Source organism: Pogona vitticeps, chromosome 10, assembly GCF_051106095.1.
Source record: "Pogona vitticeps strain Pit_001003342236 chromosome 10, PviZW2.1, whole genome shotgun sequence".
In the NCBI taxonomy this organism is placed as follows: Eukaryota; Metazoa; Chordata; class Lepidosauria; order Squamata; family Agamidae; genus Pogona; species Pogona vitticeps.
The window spans coordinates 1,381,237-1,400,095 of NC_135792.1; the positions used below are offsets into that span (position 1 = coordinate 1,381,237).

At 54.6% G+C, this 18,859-nt stretch overlaps 1 protein-coding gene across 3 annotated transcripts; it reads right to left on the reverse strand.

Annotated features, from left to right (window-relative positions):
* Positions 1 to 369: 369 nt before the first annotated feature.
* VPS9D1 (VPS9 domain containing 1) lies at positions 370 to 17,422 on the reverse strand. Of its 3 annotated transcripts, none has more exons than XM_072980659.2 (15): positions 17,196 to 17,422; positions 15,377 to 15,452; positions 14,374 to 14,463; positions 11,844 to 12,003; positions 11,528 to 11,639; positions 11,182 to 11,244; positions 9,248 to 9,300; positions 9,018 to 9,105; positions 8,781 to 8,866; positions 7,652 to 8,154; positions 6,800 to 6,929; positions 6,309 to 6,517; positions 5,801 to 5,885; positions 3,919 to 4,023; positions 370 to 1,838 (listed from the first exon to the last, which is right to left on the reverse strand). In XM_072980659.2, exons 1-15 carry the CDS (start codon positions 17,316 to 17,318, stop codon positions 1,706 to 1,708), a joined length of 2,016 nt encoding a protein of 671 aa, XP_072836760.2. In that variant the 5' UTR covers positions 17,319 to 17,422; the 3' UTR covers positions 370 to 1,705. The 3 variants fall into 3 exon arrangements, with proteins under 3 accessions (XP_072836760.2, XP_072836759.2, XP_072836761.2); XM_072980658.2 differs by having other exon boundaries at positions 14,374 to 14,466; positions 17,196 to 17,420; XM_072980660.2 differs by lacking the exon at positions 17,196 to 17,422 and adding an exon at positions 16,414 to 16,610 and having other exon boundaries at positions 14,374 to 14,466.
* Between the last annotated feature and the right edge of the window lie 1,437 nt (positions 17,423 to 18,859).

Below are 18,859 nucleotides of genomic sequence, written 5' to 3' on the forward strand. Positions count from 1 at the left end.
GACGCTCGTTGCCGTCCTCCCTGTTTAGGGAAAACATTCTGAATCAGCTATATGGGGTTTTGGGGTCCTCCTGCTCTCAGACTACAATCCCCATTACCCCTTGCCACGGGCTAAGCCACTGGAAACTTCAGCCTGGCCCAGACGGATCAGTGGGGCTCCCCTGGTCTTTTCAAAGAGAGATGCCGCGTCCTAATCATCCTCCCTCTCCTTTCAGTGAAACGGCCACGCTCCAACTTGCACACCACCCTCACAGGGGGGCTAGGCAATGATCCCCCCCCCCCCGTGGGCTTGGGAACACACAGAGGCACAAAGATACGCCGCCGATTTCCACCCGCCTCTCCCCGCCCCAAATAACGAGCATTTCCCGAGCAGGTTGAAGGTGTGTTTATCTCAGAGCAGAGCTTGGCAGGTGGCCGGGAGGCTGCACCCCCAGAGGCCTTGAGCTTCCGTGGACGGCCAAGGAGGGCTGTGAGGACGGGGTAACATTGAACAGGGAAGGCAGCACAGGCCCCCAAGAACCGCCGTGGGTCTCCGCCTTTTCGCCCTTCCCTCCCTCTGGCTTCAGGGGTGCTGGGCTGAGACGGAAGAAACGCCCATCAGGCCAGGCCTCTCTTGTCCCATCCACCAGCCCCCAAACCTCCTCCAAGCGGACGGTCCCACAACTTCCATCATCTCAGGAAGCAATATCTTTCTGGTTCCAGCAAAGCCCAGACCCTACCCACTTATCCCTCGCTTCTCCTTGGCTCCCCCCGTCCATTTCCGGTAAACAAGGCGGTTTCTCTCTTTCACGCTTTCAAACCCACATTTCCCTCATCTTTCAGGCCCTTTTGTTTTAGACGTGGAGGAAATTTCCTCTCCCTCCTCAGGCACAGGCTCTCCAACCTAGAGCAAGAACATGGGGTTAGGGGTGGGTGGGACACAGGGGTAGATAAATATTCACTCACACCCGCCTTCACTGAGTGCAGGTCGGATGAACACACAGACACAGACACACACTCACACCGTTTGCTCCCTTAACTCACAGTTAAAACGTCTCTGGGCAAGCCCTGAGCCTCCCCACAGAAACACCCAGTCCTCAGCTGCCCTATATGGTGAAAGTGGCAAGGCGAGGGGGGGGGCTCGTGCAGACTTGGGGGGGGATCGGGCAGCGATCAGGGAGGGCCTCGTAAGGGCTCTCTGACAAAGGCTCAGAAGAATGCTGCAGGGATGAGAAACGGCTGGCAGACCTTGGCCTCTGCCATGACCCAAAGGGTCCTGCTGGGGGAGAGATTACAGATCCCCCCTTAGTGCAGTGGGAGAGAGGAGGGGGCTGCAGGTAACCTCCCCCCCCCCCGCAGTCATGCTCGGTGGTGCAGAAGCCACAGGAAGCAAAGATTCAGCAGCAATGACCGGCTCGCTGAGACCAGACCGAGCCTCCTTCACAGTCAAGGTGGGGCTGCCCCCTGCCCCTCTGCAGGCCAAGCACACCTGCAGCCCTTTGGGGGGGAGCCGAAAGGCCGCGAGGACCCGCTTCCCATATTTCACAGAGGAGTCTGGTGCGGCCGGAGGAGGAGGAGGAGGAGGCCCTGTGACCCCAGCAAAGTTTCCGTTCGGGCAGGCAAGGGAGAAGGTCGTGATGGCTGCGGCGGAAGCCTCCTTCGGTGGGAAGCACCTGCTCTTCCACCCCACCCAGGAGCGGAGGGGCAGGAGGGAGACGGCGGGAACGTCAGTCCTCCGGGCGACCCGACGACGACGGGGCTTTCAGCTCCTTCTCCAGGACGGGCCTGTGCAGGGACTCCACGTAGGAGAGGGCGCTCTGCAGAGAGGTCAGGCAATAGCCCTCCTCCCCAATCAGATACCTGCAAGGAAACAAGAGAGAGCCCTCCAGCATCCCTGGGCGGCGGGGGGGGGGGGAAGAGAGGCTGGACCACTGAGCCCCCACGAGGCTGCTCCGGGAGGGAAGCGCCTGAGGTTCCTGGCTCTTGAGCTGAGCATTGAGTCCCATGCCCCCCATCCCATTCCCCCCCCCGATAAACAGCGCCTCCCTTCTTTGAACTTAAAAAGAACCCTGCAATATTTAACGCTGCTGGGGAGGGGATAAATGGTGCTCTATTTTTGTCCCTCCCGGCTTCTTTCAGGCCTAAGGGTGGGCTTTTGTCAAAACCAGAAGTGACCGGAATAAGAAGATCTGGGGACGGGCCACCCCTGGACCTCCGGTATCAACCAGGAGCGGCTCAGCAGGCCACATGTTGAGAGGCAGTCGGAGAGCCCGGGGCCGCCCGGTTTCCCTGGTGGGCAGAAGAGGAGGGCAGGTAAGATGGCCAGTCCTCCTGAGATCTTCACTGCCAACCAGCCAAAGCCCTTCCGATCAATCTCCGTCTCCATTCTGCCCATCTCTGCTTCAGGCGAGGAAGCTGCCTTCCATCACGTCTGACCATCTGAACACCCTAATGTTAACTCTGATGGGCAGCATCAGCCCTCCAGGGCCTCAGAGCAGAGATTCCCTCCTTTGCCCTGCCTCTGGTGGAGACTCCTCTGGTGGTGCCTCATCCAAGCTGGAAAAGTTCGGAAGGTACGGCCTCGGCTAGCTTCCGAAATCGCACGCAAAGGGGCGTTTTTGGGGCGAGGGGTAGAGAAGGCCGTTAGGAAGAAGGGCAGAGTCCTGCAGAGCAAGAAACCTCCTGGACTAAAGAGAGAACAAAGCCGGGGAAGGGAAGGCGGGAACGGCGTTATCCTCGACTCAGACGGTCTTATGGCAGCGGGAGGGAGACTCCCCTTCCATCCCAAGCTGAGCCACCGTCCCGTCGGATTAGGCCTCGGCTGTCTGGCTGCCCACATGCTGGCCGCGTCTCGCTCGAGCCGAGGGAGCCAGCAGGCCGTGTAAGCAGAGCTGACAGGCGGAGACGATGGCGGCGGTGGCGGCGGATCTCCCACCCCGGAGGAAGGCAGACGAGACGAGGAGGAGGAGGGTGAGCAGGAGGGCAAACCACGGGCACAAGACTTTTTGAGACCCGGCCTTCTCTCAAGCCGCACCGGGGAGAACCGTCCTCCCCCACAAGAGCGGAGAGGCCACCAAACAAGGAGGCAGGGGGAGAAGTCCGGATAATCCAGGGCAGCCTCTCACCCAGGCTCCGAACAAGGCGAGGAGGTTGGGAGGAGGCTAAGGTTAACGGTCGAGAATCGTGGGAAGATTCCGCTTTGGATCCCACCCAACCGTGTGGCCCACAAGCCACCCCTGCAGCCCGTGTGGCCCACTGGCCACCTTCCCCAAGATCTGGCTCAATGGAACAAGAGTCTGACATGGCGTAAGGCAGCTTCTTATTGCAACAGGCTGTTGGGGTGTGTGTGTGTCGGGCATTAAACCCTTGAAGGCTGCAGGTCACCTCCCTGCCCTCTTCTACAGACCTTCCACCAAGTCCCCACACCTTGTTCTTTACAAGCAACGGCCTCCCACCTGAGAAAAAACAGGGAAAGCACTAACCGGGATGAGACCTGGAAGAACAAAAGGATCGTCCCTGGAACAGCCACCGAGGCCGCTGGAACTGGCATTCTCGTACCTGGTGGAAACCCTTTCTATGCCTCTCCGTTTCACTTGATTTATGTTTGCTTTCTCTGCACTGAATATTTATTTTTGTACCTGCTGCTCCAAAATACTTGTTTTTAGACAAAGGCACCATCCCTCCCTCCCTCCCACCACACCAAACAAAACTGGGGATATTCAGTCCCTTCTGGTTTTCTTTTGTTTTACTTTGTTTTATTTCCTTTTTTAAATTCCTACTTTTGGGTCCTTTTGGGGCCCAGTGTGGCTCATGACAGGGGGGTGGGGACCAGCCAGCAGGAGTTGCCGAGACCGTACCTTATTCATATTTTAACAATATTCAGAAGTTAGGAGAAGGTCCTATGCTGTCCCCCCACTGCTGACCCCCCCCAACCACTTACCCTTCGTGGATAAACTCCTCCAGCGCCGCACACTCCGAGACCAGCTGGGGCAGGTTGCTTTTGAGGACCACGTAGGAGAGGATCGGAAGGAGGTCGTCAGCGCCGCTGCAAGAGGGAAGACGGGCGAAGACAGGGTCATTGCTAGCTCAAGGACCTTGCCGTTATAGTTCAAGGGATCTAAACATCTCCATACTCTGATCCCCCCCCTCTCTCTCTCACACACACACACACACACATACACACGCAAGTGGGACTCAAAATGCACACGGACTTAACGTAATATGTTTTGTTCTCTTAGGTCTTTCTACGGATCAAGAGGTCACTACTTTGGAGCCCATTCCAGGATTCCCCCCAGTTCTGGAGCGGAGGCGGCCCTGGAAGTGTGTGACGGGCACCCTGTTGGGGGGGGAGGAGGGTCTGCCTCCCTCCAAGGAAGGTTTCTGTGCATCAGGAGGACCATGGGACACAGGTGGGTCAAGCCAGGGGGTGGACACCAGGGAGAGGACAAACGAGAGGCCACCTAAAGACCCACCCAAGGGCCCAAGGCGAGCCAGCCATCGGCCCACTGACAAAGAGCCAGTGGCCCTTGGCACGCCAGAGGGACCGCTCCTCGCCACCCACCGCCCCACCCACTGCAGTCGCCAAGCCAATGATCTAAGGCAGGATCCGACACCAGCCAGGCAAGAGCGGAAACAGCTAAGCCGTCCTTCTACTCTGGGTAACGTAAGAGGGAGCAGTCCCAAAGGTACGCCTGCTAAGCCCTCGGGCCTCCCCTGAACCTCTTTGCCTGGCACGGCGGGGGGCCTCGTCGACAAATCCAGGCCAGGTCCGCTTCGCCCCGCTGGGGGCTCCGGCCCCGCTCCGACAGGGCGCCTCACCCGTTGCCGGTTTAATCCCTTTGACAGCCCGCCTCTCCTGCTGGCTGGCAGGCTGGGCTCCGACCCTCCTCTGCCCTTCTCGCCGCCACCCGGCTAAGCCCCTGTGACGGCTGGCCCGGTGTTCCGCTCTGGCCCAGCAGGGAGCCCCGCTGTCGGAAGACATCCGTCAAGGCCGAGCGCGTGTCTGTCAAGGCAGAGCGCCCGGAGCACGAGACGGGGGAGCCGACCGGCGTACCTCCCGCCCTGCGAGGGAGGCAAAGCGCCCGGTGATAGGTGGGCCGTGGATGGGAAACGGAATGCTGGGTCTTAACATCAGAAAAACGGGGGGGGGGGTGGTGTTCTTTGCTTATTTGAGCCCCAGAGATGAACATTTATTACCAATAACACAATTAATTTTGAAGCCTATTGTCTTTGCTAATGATACAACATAATGGAATTTGCGCTCGAATGTAGTATGAAATTTTGGAACCACTAGTGGAACAGTTAGTGTGGTTTGGATATGTATGAAGCTCAGCCGCGATGTCAGTTTTAACGCCCTCAAAAGTACTGTGAAGGGTAACTAAAGCAACAGAACTGCTATATAGCTCAGTGGTTTAGCTCTCTGGCTATGGAGCCAAAGGTTGGGAGTTCGATTCCCCCATGGGGGCGTCCTTGACAAGGGCTGGACGTGATGACCCGTAAGGCCCCTTCCAGCACTACTGTTCTCAGATGATGATGATTAAATGCCTGCAAACACTATCACTCTCTTTCTTGGAAAGAGTGAGTTTCTTGTTTCTGTTATGAGACAAACCAGGTTCTTTGGGAACAGTAGCTTGGGGGGGTCGCGTATGTACGAAAGGCTGACCCCCTCTAAGGCAGAGATAGCCTTGGTCCACAGAAAGGGATCTCCACCTTGCAGACACTTCTCTCAGCCCCAGACACAAAATGTTCATCTCTCCCCCCCCCCCACCCCGTATGGACCGACCGACCGTTTGCCAGCCCCCCCCCCCGGTTGAGATACTCACATGGCCGACGCGGCCGTCTGGGGTCGCCCTTCGCTTCCCCCACAGTACTCCTCGGCACATTCGCAGATGATGCGCAAGGTCCGCACTGCAGGGCAGGAAAACCAGGGAGAGGGTGAGCCTCTCCACCCGCAGACCAAGGAAAGGGAGCCATTAAAAAGCTAATTTGCAGCCTTTAATTCACTAAAGCAGTCAGCATGAATGAACTCTCTGATTGACCAATTACTGTAACAGCTTGTTGTCTCAAATATTGTTTTTCATTACAACTGCAATCTGCAGTTTAATTTACTTTAGTAAATTACTTTAGTAAAGTAAAATTAATTAATTTGCTGCTGGACTTCTTTTTCTACTTCTGAGGGTTGTTTTTGTTGTTGCTAAAGAATCTGTTTTCATTAATATAGGAGTGGTAACGTGTCCGTGTTCCAGCTTCTGCTGCTTCATTCCTTTCCTCCATCCTCCACCCCGGATACTCCCACTCCGCAAGGGGGTGTGTGTTTTTTTCCCTTCTCACCAATGCACTCCAGCTTCTTCTGCGGACAAGTGCCGAGAGGAATCAGCGTCAGCACCTCCACGGCCGCGCAGTAAGGGTAAGATCCGGTTCCCCTCGGCAGGCTCCCCTGCGGGAGGAGTTTGGAAGAGATGCCGATCTCCGGGGCGGGCATGTTCCTGTGAAGCCCCATGCACTTGGCAAGCGCTGCTTCCCGGGCTTTGTAGACATTCCTGAATACAACCCCAGGAGGCGAGGCCGGGGAAGAAAGAGACCAGGGTAAGAAAAACAGGCCGCACAGGCCGGCCTCTCACACCCGGGAACTGACGCTCACTTCATCCAGACATCCCTCAGCCCCTCTTTTGCTACGTTCCGCCACATCCCACGGGCCATTACCTTCGCCTTTGGCATCCTAGCTTCACATCAGGCTGCAAGACTTTGGCCTTTGCCTCCTGCGCTGAAACGCGTGTGCCTTTTAATCCCCACGGCCCTCTGTGCACCTGGGGGGCTCTTACCTGTACACGGCCAGGAGGGGGGCCCACAGGGGGGCGAAGAAGGCCTCCTCGAGGCGCGCCACGCACTGGTCCTTGGCAGCCGCCGTGTTGAGGCCCTCGAAGGCTAGGAGTGTTAGAGAGAGCAGCCTGTCTGGGGAGAGAAGGGGTTCGGGCTTGAGGCGCAGAGGACGGCCAGTCGGCACGTAACTCGGAGCGGTCGTCTTGGCCCAAGTGGCTTGACCGATGGGGAGAGGGCAATGAGAAACAAGATTCTGGGACAGACATCACGCTTCCTCCCCACCTCCTCCATTCCCTCTGTCCTTCCACCGATCATCGCAGGGAAGGGCAACTGTGGCCCTTCTTCCCAGAGTGTTTCCTTACACACTGCAACCCCTCTCCGTTGGTTAGGCCAGCTGGAGAAGATCAGGAGTTCTAGGCCCCAAAGATCTGGAGGGCCAGAGTTCCCCCCACCCACTCACCCCCCTCAGAGATGCCGGGACTTCGTCACCCATGGGACAGGTGTGCCAAAAGCACCTCTGGCTGGCAGAACAGCAGCAGGAGCTTCTGGAAGGGGAAAGATGCCCGCCGAGGGCCTCACAGCCTTCCCCTTTGGCCAAGGGAAAGACGGCAAGGAGGCCCGGCTGCCCTCGGGGGCACCCAGAGTGCCACCAAGCACAGCCCCTCAGGGCACAGACAGCCTTCCGCAACCCCAGTGGCCCTCCAGACGGGAGGGCCTACGGACAGGGCGGGCGAAGACCGAGGCAGGGTTAGAACCCACGACTTGGCGGCCACGTTGCAGGACAGGGTCTTCTCGAGCCCTTCCGCTTTACCAGTCCCCCACGTCCGCCCCTCCGCCCCCCGCATGACTCTCACCAATGGCGTTGTGAATGTCCTTCACCACGGCCTTGAGGTGCTCCTGCTGAGAGGCCTTCCTCCTCGCCGGGGCTTCGCGGGCCGGGCGGCCAGGCCAGGTTTCGGAGGCGGACAAGAACTGCTCCAGGTCTTCAAAGGAGCTCTCCCTCTCGGCCGGGGAGGGGGGCAGCTGCTCGTCTTTCTCCCGCCCGGTGGGGCGGCCGTCGACACTCTGGTCCTCAATGAAAGGGGTGGTGGAGAGACTCCGGCGAAGATTCAGCTGGTTGTTCTCCTGGACGGAGAACATGGCGTGGAGGCTCTGGGAGGGCCGCAGCCGCCTCCGCCCGTCGGGAGCCGGTGAGAGGATCGCCTCCGCCTCCAGCGAGGACGAGAGGGACAAGCCTCGGGAGACCTTCCCGGAAACCCGGACGTCGGCTGCGCTCCGGCTGATGAGAGGATAGAGGCGGCTGTAGACGGAGCACTGTAGCTTCTTCAGCAACTGGCAGATGGGGTGATCTGCGAAGCTGGAGGGCAAAAGACATGGGGGGGAGGTAGGACCCCTTGAATCAGGGCCTGGAAAGCTCTTTCTCCCCCCCCACCAGAAATCAAGGGGGCCCAGCAGCTTTCCCTTTTTTGTGTCTATGTTTCAATCTTGTAATTTAATCAACAATAACATTTATCCTATCCTTGATCTGCAATTGTTATTTAATCTTGCTTTGAGGCAATACAACCACCATTACCACCACCACCACCACCCTCCTCCTCATCTGACAACCACAAAGCTGGAAAAGGGACCCTATGGATCATCCAGTCCAGCCCCTGACAAGGAGGCACCAGGGAGGAATCAAACTCCCAACCTCTGGCTCCACCTAAATCCCTGAGCTATCCGAAAAGTCCCACTTTTGAAAGAAAGGGAGGATATGAGTGAAATAACCAAACCAATGAATATCTCAAACCCCCCCTCCAGAAGAGAACCCCCAACTCTTCCAGAAGGTTTGCAGGCAAGGGCCTCTCTAAAGAGTATCAAGCAGCAGGGAGTTCCGCAGCTGCTTGGAACTGCCCTCTGCCCATCTTCTCCCCATTCGGCCAACTTGGAGGAAGGATTTCTGCAAGACTCTCAGCGTCTGCACCTGACACAGCCCAGCCTTACCTAAGGAGGTGGGAGATCAGCTCCGGGACCTGCGAGAGGTCGCTGGGTTTCCGCTTCAACTGGGACTTCCACAACCTCGGCCACTCCTGAGGGAAGCGGAGGAAGAAAATCAGGGTGGTTCGGGGGAAACCACTGGGGCAGGGATTCTGCCTGTTCTGCATCCCTCACCCCGAAGAGAGGCTTTCCCTTTGCATGGCACCCGTCCTTGGCCCAGACATCATGAGTCCTCGCCCTTACGTGATCCTGCTCGTACTCCAAGATGGCTGCGTAGATCGCCCGCTGCTCCTGCTCTTCCGGGGTCAGCACCGCGTTGCTGGAGAACCTCCTGAGAGAGAGAGAGAGAGAGAGAGAGAGAGAGAGAGGCAAGCATGTGAGGTGGGTCAGAGAAGAAACAGAGGGCAGAGGCCTCCCTGGGGGAGGCGGGGGCCCCCAATCCCAGCCTTAAGCCCCGTAGAGGCCTTACTCGCCTGTTGGCTGCTTCCTGCAGCCGCAGGCGGCGCTCCTCCATCTTCCGCTGCAGCTGGGGGGGGGGAGCAGAGTTAAGGCTTCTCCAGTAGTGAGGCTGCTGCTGCTGCCGCCGCCCCCCATCATCCCGGTCTCTCCAAGGGGCCACAGCCTCAGAGGCTCTGAGCGCAGCGGCTCCTTCCTCTCTAGGGGTCACATGCTCCTCGGGGCAGGTAAACACAGAGGCATCCGGGACAAACTCCGAGTGCCGGTCAGGTGGAATGGCCTTTGGGGTGTCTCAGTGTGGGAGGAAACACTCCCTCCTAGACAGTAAGCAATCCTGTGGTCTTTGACATTGCCGTGACCCAGACAGGAGCGATTCCAAGGGGAATTCCAGAGACAGTAAAAAATGAATCCATCTCCAGGGAAATGGGGCAAAGAGAGAACATGGCAGGAGGGTTTCCCGGTGTCTCCGTCCAGGCTCTGGAACCCCCTAACAGGCCAGGCCAGGATGGACTCCTTCCCTGTCCTCATTTTGCCAGCAGGTAAAAGACCTTTCCCTTTGGGCAGGTTTTCAGTAACTGAAGAAACATTGAAGGTTATTGCAATGTGGTTTTATCTAAAAAGTTTACTATTCAGTTGCCTCGCAATTCCTCCTTCATGGGATTTGAACAATTTTCTTTTTTTAAACAACAACAACAACAACACAGCTTTCTTTTAATATCCAATTTTGTTTTGCATCCTAACTGCATTTTGCCAAGACGTGCAATGAGCCACCCGAGTGCCCCTGCACAAAATGCAAAACCTTTACACAGCACCTTTAATGGCCAACAGATTTATTCCACAAAAATTCATTTTAAAGCCTTAGTCTTAAAGGGGCCACGATATGTCCTTTTCTTGTTTTGGCAGGAAGGCAGCACATAAATCGGATACCTTAACAAATAATAAATGAACGACACCCCCCCCCCTCTCTCTCATGGCCTTTCCCAAGGCGTCTTCTTCATGCCCTCAGGCCTGACCTCCTTCTTCGCCCCAGATAAACAACCCAAACATCTCGTGATCTGCTTTCTCTCTGCACGGCTGCAGTTCCTCCAGGAAGGCCTTCCCGTTGGTCAACATTCTTTGTTTGCCCTGAGAATCTTGGTCCCGCACAGCCAAAAACACGGGCAACCTGAAGAGACCAAATGCCGCCTGCACGCCCCACCTGCTCCCCCAGTCCCAGGTTCTGCCAGGAGCCCTCCTCGGTCAGTCAGACAGCCAGGAGCCCTTTAGCAGGGCGTGATCCCTCTCTGGCACTCGGCCCAAAGTGCTTGAATACCAGCGTGGCAGAATTGGAAGGCATCCAGAGGTCAGCGAGCTGAACCCACTGACAATGCAGGAATTCACACCTGAGAAGAATTCAGGAGGAGCTCCTGCCACTATCAGTCAGCTGTGACTGTCACGGCAGGTTTCTTAATCTTTAACCAAACTCCCCTTTCTTGCATTGATTTAATCCTACCCTCTGGAGCAGTGGGTAACAAGCTTACTCTGTTTCCCTTTGACAAACCTCCCAAGAGCTGGAGGTGGTTATTCTCATGGCTCAGTCTTCTTTCTACAAGGCAACACGTGCCCAGTGCCTTCAAGCGCCACCTTTCCCCATCTCCAGCAACCTGATCTTGGGCCACATCTCAGCTCACAGCTAGGAGATGCCACCCCTGGCCACCCCTAGCCATCCTAACAGTTGGAAAATGAGTATCAAAAAAGGAGGAGGAGGAGGAGGAGGAGGAGGAAAATGGTAATGGAGATAGCTTGGGAAAATGACATTATGCCACTTTAGACCCGAGAACCTGCAACCAGCAGGGCCCATAATGGTAATTCCCCCCCCCCCAGCTATGGTTGTGAGCTAACCTTCTGCAGGGACAACCCAAGAACCCCTCCCCTTGATGCTTCCCATGCCACGAGAAGCCAAAAAGGATACTGTCTCCTCCCGTGCTTTGGCAATCACCAAGTTCTCCATCATCTGACGTTGTAGAGATAGGGTCTGTGGATCAGAGGTTGCCATGAGCGCAAGGAAGAGGAGAAAGGGTTGCAAAAACCTCCCGTCTCCCAAAAACACGCACAGATCCTGACCAGGCTCCATCGCTCCCCTATCCTTATGCATTTTCCAAATCAGGCGCCGAAGACCCTGGGCGTTGTTCCTTCCTCCCTAAACTCCCGATCGCACCACACCATTCCGGTTCATGTTAAGAACACCAAACATGGAAACACTCATTCTTCAGGAAAGCCCCAACCCACACACCACGGCCACCAGCACCACCACTTGCCAGAGAGGTCTTCTGCATGGCCTGGTTGGGGTTCAGCCGTGCCAGCCGCGCCTCGTAGGCAGCCTTCAGCTTCTGGTTTTGCAGCGATGCCTCTTCCAGCGGGCTGAGCTCCCTGCCCATGGAAGAGAAGACACTTCAAGAGGCTGCATTTCTCCCGAAGGCAATCACATAACGCCCAGCTGTGCTAGAACAAGCCGATGTCTGGACCGGCTGCTCTCAAACCCACTTCTCTGCGCAGCAAAGGGGTCATGATTCCACCCCTTCATCCCCCTTTGGAGACCCACCACAGCCACGGAGAAAAAAACCCTGCACTTACTTTTTGGTACTCTGCACTTCTGTAGTTTGCAGCTTCTGGAACATCTCGGGGGGCAGGAAAGGCAACAGCTTCCCACCTTCATCGGAGAAGACCCTGCGGTGTCGAGAGGCAGGAGCGGGGCCCAAAATCCGCTCTGCCACCAGCTTCGTCTTGGCTTTCGCTAGAGTTGGGGTGGAAGGAGGACCACAGCATCAGGAGAAGCCCCTCCAAGGAAAACCATTCCTTGAGTCCCCTTCAAACACCGGCCTCTCCGCCTCTCCTTTCTGCACCGTCCAGGATGGAGGACGTCAGCGGGACGGGTCCAGGACTGTTCAAGCCATAACCAACCCTTGGGGGAGGGGGAGGAATACATTTTGGACTCCAAGCCCCAGAACAGAAGAGCCATCCCGGCCGCCCAGGCTCCAGCATTGAACATTGAAAGAACAATGAAAGAAACAACCGTCAGCAAGTCTGAAACTTAACCATTGCATACAAAAGCAGGGGAAAAAAATGAGACAAGAGTTACCATATGAGAACGCCACTCATGTATACAGTAGGGCCCCCTATCTGCAGAATCAGTATCTGCTAATTCATTTATCCTCTGCTTGATAATACAAAACAAAAAACCTCAGAAATACATACAGTATTTCCAAGGTGCAGTTAACTAGAACTGGCCACTAGAGGGAGTCAGAGACCATGCAGTGTATAATGTTCCCTATACAGTACTTCTGAGTTTTTCTGCATCCATGGGATGGAGCTTGGAAGCACTCCCCCACCCCTCCCGGTTCGAAATAGCATCTTCTGCTCCTGTCTGGAGATCCCTGTTACTTATGGCAGGCCGTCAGCGCAGGTACGAGCCACCCATTCACACTCAAGGAAAGACGAAGCTTGGAAGCTATGCCTGCAACAAGCTACTATCTTTTGGCACCGAGAGCATAAAGAGAAGCTGGACTGGTACAAGAAGGGCCGTTTTAACGAGAAAAAAATGTAAAGGCCTTTTAACCGGAAATTTTCAAGCTCTTTATTAATATTGAGGGGTCTGCCATCCTCAAGAAAAATAAGTACTGTAATGAAAAACATAAATACCATCAAGAAACCGACAAGTTAAAATTGCTGTAACAAACAATGGCAAAGTAATTAATTATTTCTCAAGCACTGAAACAAAAAGGATAGGTGGAAGATAGTAAACAAGGGGATTTCTAATCTCCGAACTCTGCTCCCTCGGCAGCAGCCCTGTGCTTCCTGACACAAACACAATGGGGGCCCAAGAGGGTGAGAGACCTTTGTCCCCACGTAGAGGTAGTGACAGCAGAGGCCAGAGGCCCACTTGAAAACGTGGATTCGCCCATCAATCGCTGCTACAGGTCACGCCAACCTCACTCCTGGCTGTGCTAACAAAAACTATTGTGCAATGCGGAAGGCAGGCTGCCAGGCACCCAGCCGGCATTCTTAGCATGTTTGACCAGCCTTGATCAGTAGAAACCAGTTGACAACATCTAGCAGGCCCCATTGGGTGGCATGCCAGATGTACTCTGGATGTGTAGAGAAAGGTATGTATAGGGAACGGCATGGAATAAGGGCCCCCGCAGGACACACCGTGAGCTTATGTATTTAGAAGTGTTTCTAAGCCACTTAGATTTGAAAATCTCAGCGTGGTATCCAACCACCACAACAACACATAAACAATGCACAAAGAGACCAAGTGCAATGTATACAACATGCAAAGACATCCTATAGCTTTGAACATACAATGTTTCCATAGGCCACCAGTTTTACGTTAGCTTTGGCTAGACAGGGGAAGGTGTCTTTTCAATATATACCTAAGCTGAACCTTGTTGGTAAGTTGCAAACACGAGTGCTGGCCAAATACGCAGCCATCCCCCAATGGCCTTGCTCCTGAGGACCTGCTGAGCACACCCGAACCTTTGTCCCTGAGGAGCTAGCTTTCTTCACGCAGGAAGTCACTCTTTCCAATGTGGGGGAGCATCCCAAAAGGGGGGGGGGTTAGGGAAGGGGCCTTCAGGCAGAAACTATCCAGACGACTCGAGCGTCTTAGCACTGCCTCGCCACATTCTGCCAGGCCTTTTGGCCAATGCAAAGGGCCGAGCAAGGCAGAGAAGACCCCTTCTTGTGAAAGGGGATTGAGGAAGCCGGATGAGGAGTGGCCATAATGTTGGGGGAGATTCCGGCCGCTGGTGATCCACGAGAGCTACTTTCTCAAGCGCTGCCTCCAAGGACCCAGCAATGCCATGTAGTATTTTTATCCCACGCCAAACGAGGGAGCCTCATTCAACCCCAGAATGGTTTCTGGAGGGGCTTAACAGACACCCGTCTAACAAGAAATGGAGCCCCTCCCCATCGGGTCACCCAATCCTTGATCTGGAATGAACTTTAAGATCCTCTAGCCCAGCTCCCTGCAGATGCAAGAAATCCAAGACTCAACTGAACCTGACTCATGGCCATCCAGCTGTCCCCAGGACCAAGGAACAGCACTTTGTGTGTATGTGTGTATGTGTGTGTGTTGTGCTTAAGACAAATGAGCAGAACTCACCGAGTTTGGCCACACTGCTCTTGGCTCTCTCCAGGCACTGCTCGGCCACCTTCAGCATCTTGGGGGTGTCGGGCGTCACATCGCTCCCGTCTGCTACAAGGGAGGAAGGCCACGAGAGCAGGATCGTCAGCCCCATCGCAAGGGGAGCCCTCACTCACCAGCGGAAGAAAACCCCACCCCGAACAAGAGGCCCAGGATTTTCCACCACCAGCTGACTAATCGCCTTCTCCCATCCCCTGCCAAGAAGGGCTTTTATCCTCCACACCCCACCTCCTCAGCCCCACTCTAGTTCACCTGCCCTACAGGAAAGGGACTGGGAGAAGGCGCCAGATGAAAAGCTTTCTCTTCTCAGGTCCCTTCCCCAACTCCTTTTAAGAGGAGACCCAAAGCCTTCAGCAGATTTGCTCAGAAGTTGTTACAGGATCACTTGGACATGAACTTTTGTTCTGGTGTGGCTGCCAGGTGGGAAAGGGCCCCCAAAGCTGCTCACGCCTGCCTACGGCAATCTCAGAGAATCATGGAGTTGGAAGGGGCCTCGAAGGCCATCAAGTCCAACCCCCTGCTGAAGGCAGATCTCACAGAGGGTTGCCCCGTTTTCTCTTGAAGGCCTCCAGCGCTGGAGCGCTCACCACTCTTCCCCTTAAGGTCATGGGCTCCATTCTTGTACAGTTAAGATGTTTTTCCTGACATTTAGCTGAAATCTGGCCTCCTGTAACTTGAGCCCGTTGTTCCGTGCCCTGCACTCTGGAATGATTGAGAACAGATCCTGCCCCTCCCGTGTATGGCTACCTTTTGAGTAGTTGAAAAGTATTATCCTCTCTCCCCTCGCTCTTCTTTCCTCAAGGCTAAACCTGCCTAGTTCTTTCCGTCTTTCCTCCCAGGGCTTGGTTTCCAGGCCCTTAATCATCCTTCTCGCCCTCTTCTGAACTTGGCCCCAGTTTGCTGTGCCAATGAAGAGGAAGAGGATCCCACAAAAGAAGCAGAAGGGGGAAGCCCGGCGTACCTTCCACTGCCGTTGCCTCTTCCAGCAGGACCTGGGAAATGTAGTGGATGCTCTTCAGGTATTCCACGTAGGCTTCCTGCCAACCAAAGGGAGACAGATGGGAAAATGGGCTCTGTGGTCCATGCCCTCTGATTTAGCAGCCTTTCTGGACTGAAGGGCTTGGAGCTCTCCACTCAGTTCTTATGCTAAAAAAATCTCCAGGATCAGAATTTTAAGTGCAAACGTTTTGTACCAGATTCCAAATAGAGCCTCTTTAAGTTCTAGTAAACAAAAACAAACAAACAAACGCAAAACAGATCCCACAAACCTGAAACCTTTAAGCTCATTCCAGACAACACTTTGGTAGTGCAAATAAGCAGAAATCCCTGTTTGGCTACCTCATCCTTTCCTCTTTAGGGAGACTCCTAAGCTGCATTTTTATTGTGGCCTTAAACTTGAATAAGTTGAAATAGGTGGAAGAACACGTTAACTTCTAAAATGTGTTGCTTTCCTGTGGTTTTCCTATGGGTTGTTAATCTTTTTTTCTTTTTCAGAGAAAACCCATCTTTTTCGATCAGAGAAAGGGGGAAGTAGAATTGCTACGCTATGCCTTCTAATTACGAGCATTAGGAGCCTTTGGTCCAGAAGTACCTTTCATGGGATCTTTTTCCCCCTGACAAGAAAAACAGAAGAAATAGTGGGGAATTACAACAGACCAATCAGTGGAAAATTGTCTGGCTAGTGGCTACCTGTAAAAATTGCACGATTGATGAGGCAGGATAACTGCAAAACAAATTTTAGCATCACACTTAAACTAGAACCTGGAGAAATTAATTTTGGGGGAGTACAGCTTCCAGGATGCCCTACTAGCCAGTCACTACAAGTGATGGTTGGGGGATTCTGGGTGCTGTAGTCCAAGAAAATACAGATCAAGACAGGCTCCTTTAAATAGTGACACATCCTAAAAATCCATCTTACTGTAACATCTTTGTTAGGTAAACAATAACAACAAAACAACTGTGGTAGCTTTTCATTTTTTTAACACATTTTTCACTGACCTAATAATGTTCTTTCATGCAACACAAATTTCAGGATTGCAGCCAACACATTTGGCACCCTATGGACTAGAAACTTGAACCAAAGTGGGAGGAAGCAATATGGCAAAAACAGAGTTGAAAAAAAAATGAAATTTATCCACAATTCAGCAAGAACGGATCTTCCCCTTCCCAGCGATCCGAAGGAGGAGGAAGGATCAGTTAAGGAGAAACAGACAGCCCCCCCCCCAAAAAAAATTCTTTCAGGGCTGACCCAAGGTGTTTCGCTGCCTGAGGCCAAGCAGCAACCCAAAGGTCCTGCTGCCCAGGCAGGGTTGACAGCACCCAAGAGCAGGTGAGGTATTTGGGCAAGGGAGGATGGAAAGCCCCCCACCCCTGGCAGTGAAAATTAAAATACTGTAGGGTGGGGGGGTCAGATAACTGCTTGATCCCTTTTCCATGATGCCGCCCCCCCCGAAGGATGCCGCCTGAGGCGAATGTCTCCAGCTGCCCAAGGGCAGGGCCGGCCCTGCCGCCTTTTATCCTTTCGAGGGGGGGGGAGGAAGGAGGCCGATCCAACCCCCACCTCTCCCCCCAAAAAACCCAGATAGGAGTCAGGGATAAGAGGGAGGGTCTTTCTCCCCCCCCGGCCCCAAGAAGGGAGGCAAGGAGGCTCAACCTCCCCCCCTCCAGGAGTGGCACGACCCCCCCTCCTCTAGGCCTGCCTGGGGGCCAGACACGACGCGAGTGTCGCATCCCCACGTACACGGACGCTGCCAAGCGCCCCCACTGGGAGAAAGCCTCACCCGCGGCCGGTCCCCGGCGTCCAGCTCCACGGCGCCCTTGGCCAGCTTCATGGCGCCCTGCAGCGGCTTCCCCGCGGGCTCGGAGGCCGCCGGGGCGGGGGCAGAGGCGGCGGCGGCGGCCATGGCTGGGCCGGAACCTACGGAGCGGCACCCTGGGAAACGGGAGGCCACTGCAGGAGGACTCCTTAGACCGTCGGAGCAAGGGCAAAGGAAGCCAGGAGTGGGCGTGGCTTTGGGCAGAAAGGAGGGCTGCCTTCCGCTCGCTCGCCCGCTTTGCTTTGCCATTGGCCGGCGGCACGCCCAGAGGGGCGGTGCTTCTCTGACCCCACCCCTCCTGCTCCGGCTGGGATTTTCCTTCTGCGCTAGGCGAGGTTTTTTGGCTTTGCGAAGGGCTCTCGAAAGCGGGTGGGTTAAATTTTGCACTACAAATCGCAGAATCCCCAGGGACAACCTGGCCTCTACCTGTGCTGGAGAAAAATCTATTTGGCACCAAAAGAGATTTTTTTTAAAAAAAAAATAGAGAGATTTCTGGAAAACGGTCGTGACTCTTTTCTGTCCCACCCATGGGAGCAGCTTGCATTCATCTGTTTGTTTCTTATCTCGCCTTCCTCCTTAAAAAGAATCCAAGGCGGCCTACAGCATTAAAATGCAATACATAGAAGATAGAAACAGTAGTGCAAATATTTTAAAAATAATTTAACAAGTATTACATTAAAAACAGTAATAAAACCAATAACTTCAAGCCAAGGACTTTTTAAAGTTTCCAGCTGGATTCGTCTGTTGCAGCAGAAGAAATAGCCTGGGAGCACATATTTTTTTAAAAAAAAATCCCTATGCTGGCCGAGGGATTCTGGATATTGTAGTCCATCATGCAACTTGTCTGTTTTATGGTGCTTTCACTGGGCTTCAGTCCTGAACAATTAAATGCCACGCGTAATTCATTCACTTATTTGAGTTCTGCCCTGTCCTTCTGCAGAGGGATCCCAACGAAGTCTGTGAGCCCTTCAATGCAAAGGTCGGCTAAGCACCACAAAAGGGGGGGGGGGGGAATCCTATGCGCGGGTGTTCCTTCTGTGCGTAACATGCTCGGCGCCCCTCATGTTTCCTCAACCCGCACTCCTCTGCTCAACTTTCCCTGGCCAAGTTGGATCGAGTCCCTTCAGGGCCATTTCTAGCCCCCACCCCCACCCCCGGACTTCTCTCCTTCCGCAGCCTCCCCACGAGGCTGTAAAGACAGACTCTCTTTTTAATAAATATAATTCACGCTCCAGGTATCCTTTTATGCAAAGCCATCGGGAAGCCCATCTTCGGGGCTCCTGAAAGGAAGCCACAACCCGGAGTTTGCAACCACCAGGCCATTTCGGAGGCCGCGCCTTCTGCATCGAGTCACCCTTGGGATGCTAAACCATCTTCTTCAAGTTGTGCCAAACTTAGGGGCTGCTTCTAAGGTCCCCAATCCACGCGGCTGTTTTGTTTTTGTTTTTCTCTCTCCCTCCTATGAAGTCGGAGGCGCCCTGCGGCCACAGGGTCCGCCACCGAGACCCGCCCGCAGGAGAAAGGCGAGTCCCTCCAAGGAATCCCCGGCCCCCTTTTCCTCGGCGGGGCTTCCGAGGGACCGCCAAGGCGGCGCCTGCCTCTCCAGGCTGGAGGATGATGGCAAACCT